Raw genomic sequence first — 11,559 nt, 5'->3', positions numbered from 1 at the left:
CAAAGTGGTACCCGTTTGTCTGATGGAGCAGGGCAGAGTTCAGTCTGGTTCCTTGGACCAATGTAAACTCCTTCCTCGGGGCAAAGCCTGGTTTAACCCAGGTTGGCTTTCCCCAGTGTACAGACAGGGGCAAGATGAGCCAGGTGTCACCCTGCAGATGGACAGGCATGCTGCAACCCGTCCTCTGCTCTCTGTCACAAGGCTGGCACCAGCTCCCCCGCTCCCATTCTCCCCAGGCTTGGCTGTGTTCGGCTGTGGAGCTGAGTGCGCTCTTTGGCTGCCTGTCCTTCTCCAAGGGGTCTCCGCCACCGCTCTCCCCCTGTGGCGAGTCGTGGTGAGGGGGAGTCTGATCCCCGGTGACTCAGGATCCTCTTGGGCTGTGTGTGCTGGGGCACAGTAGCAGGGCTGTCCTAGTGCACCTCCAGACATACCAGGTTAAGCCTCGCTTCTGGACAGGTCAAAGGCAGTGACCTCCTGGGAACAGGCACATGGTCATTCAGGGTGGGGAGGTGGGTGAATGTAACATGGCCGCATCACCACGGATCCTGGTTGTCTCTGTTTAAAAATCACAACTTCTCTGATTAAAAAACGCAAACTCCACAATTAAAATGAAACACTGCTATGTATACAGGTATCAATTGAACGCAATGTTTTCTTGATATATTTACAATTTTAAAGAAGTTGCAAAGCCTACCAGTGCCTCAGTCACAATCTAATACAATAAAAGGTGTAGTCTGTCAGCCTGTGTGTCTGTCTGTCTGTAACGCTTTAGGGCAACTGTGCATGCACTGCCGAGAGGGCGGGCGGCAATTGGCCCCGCAGCCCGAGCTGCGCAGGCCCGAGTTTGAGCCACTGCTGGGGAAGTTTGTGGTGGCAGTGAACACCCCTGGTCACCCAAGCGGCGGGGCTTCCCCACACCTCCCTGCCCGAGGGCAAAGGGGAAGGATCACAGTGGCGGCGCCCCCTGCCACCCAGCCCCGACACCCCCAGACCACCCGGCGGACGCAGGCCAGGTGGATGCGAAGTGACGGGGTGTGGAGCAAGGCTGGACCTGGAGCGGCGGGGGACGTGGAGTGGGAGTGAGTCCAGAGTGGGGGGGGAGGTGTCCCAGGGCCAGATGCGGGGCTCCAATCCCACCCCCCCCATCATTCTTGATGGGCAATTTCCTAGTAATAAAATCAATTCTAAGTACCTGTAAGTTTTTGTGTTTGATTTAGGGTTTTTTTATCAAGGAAAGTCAGAGCTTCCCCTGCCCCCCCAGCTCACCAGAACTTAGGTCCAGGCCCCTAACTTCAAAGCCACAACCCTCCCCCCTCCCCCCGCCCTGCTGGTGCCACCATGGCAAGGCAAACCCTGCTCATCCAGCAGCAGCAAGGGGCACACCTCTGCACCGCCACCCCCGCTGCTGCCGGGAGGGCAGGGGGCACTTCGCCAGAGTGGTATGGGGCTTGCAGCGGCAAGGGGGTTCCCAGCTCGGCCCCACTCTGTGCTGCCACGCCAGGTCTTCCCCCCAGGTTGTGGAGACCCTGGGGGAAAGGCAGCAGGCAGCCCAAACCCACAGCGGGTAGCCCAACCTCCACTCCTGCCCCACGCACAAATCTGGGGAGCATGGGTCCCCCTACTCCCCCACCCCAGGAGTGCATGCAGTGGCAGGGAGCCAGCCCCACCCCCACCCCTACACAAGCCACCCATGACCCTTTCCCACTCCCTGCTGGGGCCCTGCAGCTGCACGTTGGGGGCCTGGCCCCAAGCCCCCACGCACGGCCCTGGCTGAGCAGCAGCCCCAGCCCTGCCCAACTCCTTCTCTCCCAATGGGGGCCTCAATCCCCCCTTCCCCTGCCAGGCTTTCCTGTGGGAGCTGCTCTCCAGGGTGCCTGGCAGCCCTGTGCATGTGTGAGTGTACATGCACATGGTGTTCCTTGCCTGACCACCCTCCTCCCGCTCCCCCAGCCCCTTGCAGGCTGGACCACTGCCAGCCTGCAGAGAGCTCTTTGCAAATGTGGAAAAGCTTAAAGGGAAAATCTGCATTTTTCTTGGTTAAAAGGGAAAACCTAGATCCCTGCTCATCACTCCCCAGAGTGCCACTGCCCACAGAAGCCAGCCTACCCTCACCACCCTGGCCCAGAGGACCACTGGGATCAGGGGAACTCAGGAGTCATGTCCCCCTGCAGGGACTGGGGCATGTCCCCCTTGATCTGAGTCTATTCACATTGTACCTGCCCAAGGGTCCTGCTGCCAGCACTGCTCTCTGACTAGCCCTTCTTGGCACCTGCAGCTGTCTGAGGTGGAGGAGGAGGCAAACAAGTGGCTCTTCCCACCCCATTCTTGTGCCTCTGCCCAGATTCCTCCCTATACAATCCTGGCCCTGTCAGTCGGGCACTTGATCTCAGTGATCACATCTCCGCCTGTGTGAGGAGCCGTCCCATAAATAGCCCCCTGCCTCCCCACCCCATGCGCAGACCCTGTCGGCAGCTCGCTTCGATCTCAGTCCGTCTCAGGGACCGGCAGCCCTGTTGCAGGTGAGTGAGTGTGACTGCCGCTGCACAGCTAGCAGAGCAGGTGGGTGGGCATGGGACCCATTCCCCACTGCCTGTGAGCAAGGCCGGGGCGCGGGCACACAGAGGGGTATGGTAGAATAGCAGACATCCCTCTACCACCTGCTTTTCAATGTCTGCTCATCGGTTCAGGGCCCAGGGCCATATTTACATCAGTGTAAATAAGAAGTAGACAGACAGCGTACATCCTTACACCAGTGTACCTCAGTGAAATCCTAGGCAGCAAAAAATACATGTCTGTAGACCTTGCATCCACTCTTTCCTGGGACAGTGGTAAGGCAGTGTATAGCTACCCCAGAGACTTGCTCATGCATCTGTGTCAGATTCTGCTGTAATTTGCTCTGATGTACAAAACTGATGTGCATTACAGTGCCATCAATGTGTTTGTCCTTTGTCTTCAAATGAGGACCCAAAGATATCCCGCCATTCCTGGCAGCTCCCTCCCCTCCCCACCGAGCATGGGGTGTTGGAGCAAACTCTCTTATGAGTCTTTTTTCCAGCCCACAGCAGCATTTCTAGACAGACATGGCTTAGTACCAGTCCAGAGGTGAGTGAAGAGAATAGGCCAGCCCCTAGGGGTTAACAGATGAGGGCAGAAGGGTCCCCATGTTCCCCTAATGAGGTCTACTCCTGCCCAAGGGAAAATGAACCTGTCCCACAATATGTGGGTGAATAATCAAAGACCACGAGCTAATACATATGCATATGGGCAAAGGGTTAATTTAGCAATTGCCGTGAATTCAAGTCAAAAGAGGCTGCACAAAGTCCCCCCATCTGTTTGTCCATCTGTCTGCCACTGTGGCCTGTAGTTTTACATTTAGAGTGCAACCACTTTGGGGCTGGAACGGTCTCTGCATTGAGTGCCATTGATTGCCCAGCACAGTGAGGCCTGAGCAAGGGGAGCGCAACAAAGAGAAGAAAACAGCAGGTGAGGATCAGAAGTTTACTTCTCATGGTACAACAAGCCTGTATGCTCCACGTGCCCCTGCAGTCTAAGCTTGCACTTCTAGGGCTTTGCCTTCCACACTGCTGCTGCTTTGAGGAATGGCCACAAGGAGGAAAGCATCGCACAGCTGCTCATTTTTTACAGGGACACCCCAACACACTTTTGCTACTTTCCAAACATAGTTCTGTTGCACATAGACACTTCTCTTGGCCCAAAGGATAAGCCCGAAGTGTAGATCTCACAGGTTATTCCAGGTAAGAGCAGAACTAGGTGTGGAATCAGGGACGTGATGGAGGGCTGGAAGGGACCTCAGGGATCATCCTGTCAAACACCTTGTGCTGATGCAGTCTGCACTATTCCTAAACTACCCTAGGCTGATGCTTGCCCAATTTCTTCTTGAAAACCTCCAGTAAAAGGGATCCCACAGCCTCCCTGGGCAGCTTGTCCTGGTGCCCTGCTGTTCTGACAGTCTGGGAGTTGAGTTTAGGAGACAATTCCTGAGATTCATCTTGTTTATAAGGAACACACAAAGTCCTCTTTCCTGAACACATAAGAAGTCAGATCAAGAGACGCTTCCCTGACTCACAGCTCTAAGTAGAAAGAAGGCCTAGAGGTTCCTGTTTAAATGGCCCCGGTCCGTGCCCCTTGCCAGAAACCAGGGCAATTAATTTACATGATGCAAGTTCCCTGGACTTGCAAAATTTCCAAGGGTTGAAAATGAACAGAACCTCCTGGCGGCATTGATGGGAGGAGGGCGGAGAAGGGGAAGGACCTGGCAGAAATTTGGAAGAAACAAATCAATGACAAAACTTAGGTAAGAGTCCTGCCATTCAGGGTGCCTTGGCAATAGCCTGAAACCCCGTCCTCCTCTCATCAGTTCTGTAAATAGCTGATGAGGTATTCAGTCACCCCAACAAGTGCTCATATTTTGGGCACAACCATCATGCAAGGATTGGTGCTCTCAGCTGGAGTTCCCACAGGTTTGGGGCTGGGGTGGGAGGCCTGGGCAAGGGGAGGCTCTCTGCAGTACCAGACTCAGGCAGCTGGAGCTTTGCTTAGTACTTCAGAGATGTCTCTGTCCCAAACCAGCTCGACCCAAAGCCACCTATGCAACACCTCTCTCTACAAACCAGTCAGTCACACGTGGAACACCCCAAAAATGTTGTCTACAAGTGTGGCATTGTTCCGAAGTTCCCCTTTTCTACCCTACTGCACTCCCGGCTCCTTTACCCCATCACTTCTTTACCCCATCACAGCTCTGGCACACACCCTCCCACCAGAGGGGTCTGGATCCCAAGTGGTGGGGAGCTTCCCTGCCTTGTCTGCAGAGAAGAACTTCTTTGGCATAAAGCTGGCGGCTGGGATGAAGGATCTTCTACTCGCTGGCTCCTCTAAGTATCCTCTTCATTTGTTTCAGGCTTGGTGCCAGCCCATGAAAGTGCCCCCCGCCATCTCAGCCCAGTCCAGTCGCTGGAATTCAAGAGCACTTCACTGCTCACATTAGATTTTGCTCCCTCCAGAAAACTGGTTACGCTTCCTCCTGTGTGACAGCCCAACTATGGGGCAGAACCTACAGCCAGAGGGGCCTGGAGATGGCAGTGGTAAGAGACGTGGTGCAGATGCCTGTGGTCCTGGGTGACTCCTTCCCCGCAGCCCGAAATGGAGCCCTCAGGATCAAATGGATCCAGGACCTTTCTCACCATAACTAGCTCAGCACCCTCAGCCTCCGCCACTCCCCAGCAGGCACTCTGCACCCTCCACCCCACTTTACCATTACTGCTCCCTCACTTATCACTCACCCCACACCCATTTCCCATCACCCCCCTGCACCTTTCACCTTCCCCTGTTGCTACACCGCTCAGTCACATCTGTCATTACCTGCCTTGACAGCTCGGCTTCACCCCTTACCCAGCACTGTGTGTGCTCCTGCATCCATCCTACAACTCATGACCTTACTTATCACCCACCGCCCTCCCTGCTCCCTTATCCATCAGCCTCTCCCCTTACCTAGTCCTCTCACCCCCTCCCTTTTGTCAGCCAGTCTGGGTGGCAGATCCCTTGGCCGGTCAAGCTGATTTGGTGGGTGAAGTTCCTTCTGCATCTCATCTCCAGGGTGTTCACCTGCCCCCTAGTGAGGGTTATCTTCATTGCACAAAACCCCCCCCATCACATCACTGGAGCATGATTTGCTATTCACAGGAGATACTAGAAATGCTCCTTCTTTTGAATCCAGAAGTAACCTTACCTGGATCCAAGGGCACTGCAGCTCTGTCAGGGGTGCTCTCATCTTTATAGCCTGTGCTGCCCCCAGGGCCCCAGTTATATGCTAGGGGATGCTGAGCTGCAAGGGAAGAGGGTGGAGGTTCCCCCTTCACAGTCAGTGCTGCCCCCAGGATCCTTGGGCTCCCTTCACTGCAAACAGTGAGCACAGCCACTCTGAAAAATGCTCTAAGACGGGTATCACTGGGCAGCGACTGCACCACCACGGCTGGGCTGGCAGCTGCAGAGTCAGTCCAGAGGGTGCATCTGTAGTGTGGGTGAGGTGGGCTCGAGGCCTGGAGCTTATACCATCCTAGAGCTACAGGGCCTGGCTGTGGCCCAGGGTCACACAACATAGATCATTGAGTCCTGGGTGGGTTTGTTGGGCCAGGAGGAGCTGACACTCTCTGTTGAGGAGCTCCAAGCTGGGCCATGCAGCCCTTTTGGTCATCCACAGGGCTTTTTTTGAAATTCTGTTCCTGAATATCGTGCGCTGTTCATGTGGATGACCACGTATGTACATCTGCAGACTGAGCACGCATACAGCCTACATGGACATGCTGCGCACTTATACTCCTGACAGTGGAGATGCCCAGAACGTGTAGCTAGCCTCAAGAACAGAAAATAACCATGGCTGGGGCCTTGCTCCAAGTAAAACAGAAGTTTTCCCCCATGCAATTCCCTCAATCTATTTTTATCAAGGGTTATATTAATGATTCAGCTTTAGAAAGAGGGGCAGAGGAGTGAGTGATGCCTAACCTGTGGTGGGGCAGTTAAGACTGCTGTGCTCTAGATGGCCCTTGTCTGGCCTGCAATTAGAGCACTATGCTGGGAAGTGGAAGAGGCCCTGAGTCAAACTTTCTCTGGGTGAGGGCAACTGAGAACCCAGGACCTCCAGCATCCCAGATGAGTGCCCTAGACACAGAGCTACCTGCAGAGAGAAAGCAAGATGCCTTTCACTCATTCATGTTTTGTTACTGCCAGTCTGCACACATGCATAAGTCATCCATGTGGGATATGTATCCAGGAATAGGATTCTCCTGGCACATAAGTACTTTGTAGGCATCCAAAAAATGGCTGCTTAGGTGACAAGGACAGAGCAGAATGCCAGCCAGGGTGAGGGATGGAGCAGGTAGGATCCCAGCTGGGATCAGAGAGACCTGGAGAACACTTCATGGGAGCTACTTCAGGTGTTTGTCCACCTAGATCAGTGTGATCACTGCCCTTATTAGTGTAGCCTACTCAGCCTTCATGGTCACAGGAACATGCATGTGACAGCAGGAAGACACAAAAAGGAGACTGAGGAGCGCAAGGGTCAAGGAACTGCCATGCAGCTAGTGGAGAAGCACCAGCTTAATGCCAATGGGCCCCGTTCTGTTCAGAAAGGAAATGCAGCTGCATTTTTTCGCTGTCAGGGGTATAAGCTCAGCCACCCATCATGTCCTGGAACAAATGGGCAATTGCAGCTCCATGCCAGCAACACGACATGGCAGGTGGCCTTCTTATTTCAAACAATGACTTCCCTGCATCCCCATGTCCTTCAACTCAGCCCTCGCCTCTGCTAACTCTGATGCCTGGGATGGGATGGCAGGCTGCCCTGGCTGCAGGCAGGCCCCTTCACTGCCCCTGCAGATCCTCTTCAACTCCTGTTTCTCTGTCTATCCAGCGGTAGCATAACTAAGGCAGGGCACAGCAACCGCGGATGACAGCTTAGGGTTGGGGTGAAAAAACAGCAGCTGCTGCCACAGTGGTATAGTCATGCCAGTAGCACAATGGCAGCCAAAAGTCACAGCTGCCACCATGTGTGGCAACTGCCTGGGTGTCCAGCTGTCATCTTAGGCCTCAGCATGGCAGCTGTCACCATGCTACATACAGGCTGCATCCCTGAGGAGGAGGAGCTGGAAGGAGACAACAGATGCATATTTGGACCTTGGCTTATCCAGTCCTACACTGTTTTACTGGCAAAACCATGTCAGTTAGGACACGTAGAATGGCCTCACCCCCTCATCAGCATTGCTAGGCTAGGCCAGCAAAGCCCCCAACTGGCATCTCTTCTCTGGCCCTTTGACACCATAATGCCAGGGTCTGTTGTTGCCTTGCAGGTGGCCAAAAGCCTTCAGAGACGTCTGCGGCGGACTCAGCACTAGAAAAAGGCATCTATGCGATTGTGGACAGCTTCTACAAGTACGCCAAGGGCCAGGCTGAGGCAAAGGCCTTAGACCAAGAGGCTTTCCAAAGCCTGCTCAGCAATGAGTTAAGCCATCAGCTCACGGTGAGACCCAACTACCCCCAGCCTCCTTAAGGCAGCCACTCATTGATAGTCAAGGGTTTCTGTGCCAGTGCCCCTCAGGCCTGAACTCCTGCCTCTGTCTAGCCCAGCCCTGGGCTCACGCCATATGCCACCTCTTTGTCAGTGCTCCTTAGTCCTAACCTGTGCCCCTGACACGCCAGCCCTGGGCTGCCCCCAACCCTCAAAGCTCTGCCAATTTGTCTGTCCTGAACTGTATCTCAGCACCCCTTGATTCACTCCTATCTAGATTGTAGACGTAGATGAGCAACATACACACACGTGCCCGTGCGCGTGCACATGCACACGCTTAACAGGTCTTGCTCCTGCAGTCAGTAATGGGCAGAACAGTCCAATCTGCCAGTTTGTTCTGGCAACCTGACCACTGCCAGTGCGGGGTGAGCAATTACTCCTTCCAGCCCATTGCAACCCCTGTCAGTACGGGGCCGTTCGCAGCCCTAAAACAACCTGGTTCTGTTAGTGTTGCTCTGAGGAACTGAGTTTAACCATCATGAATGAGGTATGAGCAGCTGGCCCCCAAGGAGTCGGTGTAAGCGATGCCTTTACTACTGAAATCAGGGTTGCTGCCATTTGCACAATATAAACCTCATCAGGAGGCTTCCAACCAGGCTTGTGTTGCATCATGTACAGAACATGCATACTAACACAGGGAGCAGGCCTGGGTTCTCCAGCAGTGGGCAGTATCACGAACACATACACATGCATGCACACACATACACACACATACGCACACCCCCTCCATGCCGTGAGCCAGGACAGGCCCCCCAGTGAGGCCCGCTTCTTTGTTGCGTTCCAGAACACAGAGATCAAGGAGGCCGTGAAAGGCATGTTTGACATGTTAGATGCCAACAAAGACCAGAAGATCTCCTTTGATGAGTACTGGCAACTGATCACATGGATTTGCCAAGTGATCAGGCACCGTGACTACAGCGCCTAGTGATGGGGGAGATGGTTTGAGGCATGTGACTGGCCAGGAACCTCCCCAGTCCTGTATCCTTTTACTTAAAAAGTGTCAAAGCAAACCAGTACCTCCCATCCCGGAACACCCCACCTGCTAATCCATACAGCCTCTCTCCTAGAGACTCCTAGAGCTCTGCCTGCCAGCTGGGATGCACCCATGATTTCCCTCCAAGCCTGGGATCACCATGCTGAGGAGACCCCTCAAATCACCCTCCACTGCCTGAATCCCTTGTGCCTCCCTCAATGCCAGAATCCCTTCAATTATTGCCCTCCTCCCTGCCACAGGACTTCCTCTCTGACCCCCCTCCTCCTCTGTATGTTGGTAATGTTGCTAGAATAAAGGAACTGGTCTGAGCTTCTCCTGCATCTCTCCCCTTACTGCGGGCCAAACCTGACACAGGATGAGGCATCCGATGAGCCAGGGAGGAAAGGGCACGGTGCCACTTGCAAAGAGCATAGGGCAACAACCTGCTCATAGCCTAGCTAGCTCCTCTGGGTGATGTAAGAGAGACTTGGATGGTCCCAGTCTGGCTCCATACAGCATCACCTTTCCACCTGCTCTTCATCCCTTTCTAGGGAGACTGGCAACACCCAAAAAGAAACTATTCAAGAAGCCAGTCTCCTCTCCAAAGAGCTGTCTCTCACATGGGAAACTTCCCCACCCACCCGCTCCTGTCCAACTGTCCTTCTCTTCCTTTCCATTCACTGCATCCACGTCCATCTCCCCCTCAATCTTCCTCTCCACACCTCTACTTCATGCACATCTGCCAATCCATACACTCTATCCATTCACATCTTTGTAAGTACCTTCCACCTAACCACCCACCCATCCACCCCATATTCACTGCCCTCATATATATGCAGCCCGTCAATCTGTCTCTCCATCCATCCCCACACAAACACCGCTAACCACCCATCTTTTATCCCCCACCATCCTTCCACTCCACATTCACTTCCCTAGCTATACATGGATTCATACCTCTCTCTTAATGCCAATCTGTCCATTCACTCTATCCACATTTCTTCATCTATCCCCACTTCCACCTGCCAGTCTATCCACCCCATATACCTGTTTCCCAGTCCTGATGTGAAGTTTCCGTCACCAGCTGGTCTCTTCCATCCAGGAAGGGCCTGGAAAGTTATACTCCAACATAGGCAGGTGATTCTTCTCTAACTCCCCTGTGCCATCCCTTTGGCTTCTCCAGTTCCTCAGGGACTGTCATTTAGCCCCTATCTTAGCATGGCATGATAGGAATGTCGTGCCCCATTCAAGCATCCAGAAGAAATTCTCACCCGTGGCAACTCTTGTAGCGGTGAGATCCACAGACCAACGCTTCATCTGCACAGGAACCTTTTAGAAACTGTTGTGGGCACCACTGGAGTGGCTGGTGACTGAGGAATAAATAACTATGAGAGGACAGGGAAAAATAGAAGCCAAGTGTCCAGTTCAGCTCCCCAGCAGGTGTAAATTGGATGAAGTGCACGAGGTTCAGTGAGTCAGATCCCCAGCTGGAGTAAATCAAATCAGTCTCACTCCAGCGGAGTCAGTGGGGCTGTACCACCAGCTGGCATAGGCCCGTGTCACTCCTCTAAAGCGAGATGTCACCCATAGGGACCCATCACACCTGCAGTTCTTCTGCCTCACCCCCTCCCTGGCTCCTTGTCAACCTATTTCCATTATTCCCAAAGAGAAGGATATATGGTGCATTTTTTCCTCGTTTTAATCTCCTCTCCCTTGCCCACCTCAGTTTGGAGTTAAAACTGGTGCAGTCCCTAACATAATGGCACTCCAGAAAAGGGACTTCCTTGCACTATCACAAATAACTCCATCCCTTTGAGTTGGTTATTAGCAGGGATCTGGGTTTTCCATTTGCCATGGAAAAACATGGATTTTCTCTTTTAAAGGAAAAAATCCTGGGAAATCCAGGTTTCTCCTTGCAGGCTGGCAGAGTTCCACCCTGCAAGGAGTTGCTTGGGGCTGTGGGGAGCCAGACACAGGGGGTACCATGTGCATGGATGCACACACATATGCACATGGCAGCTCCCACAGCTCCCTCCAGGTAAGTTTACCGGGGCAGGCACACACGATGCAGCAGGGGGTGGGGGGGCAAAGGCAATGCAGTGGGCAGGAAAACACAGGTGATGTGGTATGTGCCCCCCACCCCGATTTCTGCACCCACAGCAAAGCACAGGGCTGCAGCCAGGTCAGACCAGATCAGGACAGGAGCCACCTCCATGGCCCAGCAGGCAGGACCCAGAATGGGAGGGAGCACCATACCACCACGGCTGCCAAGGTGAACTGCCCCCTGCTCACTTGGCAGGAGTAGGGGGCACAACTACATGCCACTGCGCTGCACCTTGAGTCTCACCCGCTAGCCCATGTTACCTGTCCTCCCTCCAGCTCCATTCATATGTTGCCTGTGCCCACCTCCCCATTCCCCACACACCCACCCCTTTGCTCACACACTGTGGGGCTGGGACTTGGGGGCGGGGGGCAGCAGGTTGTGGGTGCTGTGGGTCAAGAGTGAGGG

At 53.9% G+C, this 11,559-nt stretch overlaps 1 protein-coding gene across 4 annotated transcripts; it reads left to right on the top strand.

The window, feature by feature from the left end:
* The first annotated feature begins 2,394 nt into the window (after positions 1-2,394).
* On the top strand, positions 2,395-9,387 carry LOC149852841 (protein S100-A16-like). 4 transcript variants are annotated; one of them, XM_090029573.1, is made up of 5 exons: positions 2,404-2,519; positions 3,365-3,483; positions 5,022-5,102; positions 7,863-8,032; positions 8,865-9,387. In XM_090029573.1, the coding sequence occupies exons 3-5, from the start codon at positions 5,060-5,062 to the stop codon at positions 9,003-9,005; spliced, it is 354 nt and encodes a 117-aa protein (XP_089885699.1). In that variant the 5' UTR covers positions 2,404-2,519; positions 3,365-3,483; positions 5,022-5,059; the 3' UTR covers positions 9,006-9,387. The 4 variants fall into 4 exon arrangements, with proteins under 4 accessions (XP_089885696.1, XP_089885699.1, XP_089885697.1 ...); XM_090029571.1 differs by having other exon boundaries at positions 2,412-2,519; positions 4,919-5,102; XM_090029570.1 differs by lacking the exon at positions 3,365-3,483 and having other exon boundaries at positions 2,395-2,519; positions 4,919-5,102.
* Positions 9,388-11,559: the final 2,172 nt, after the last annotated feature.

This window comes from Crocodylus siamensis, chromosome 15 (assembly GCF_052110815.1).
Source record: "Crocodylus siamensis isolate JL-2025a chromosome 15, ASM5211081v1, whole genome shotgun sequence".
NCBI classification, from domain to species: Eukaryota; Metazoa; Chordata; order Crocodylia; family Crocodylidae; genus Crocodylus; species Crocodylus siamensis.
The sequence above is the reverse complement of the archived record's forward strand: the minus strand, read 5'-3'. Positions and strand labels throughout refer to the sequence as shown.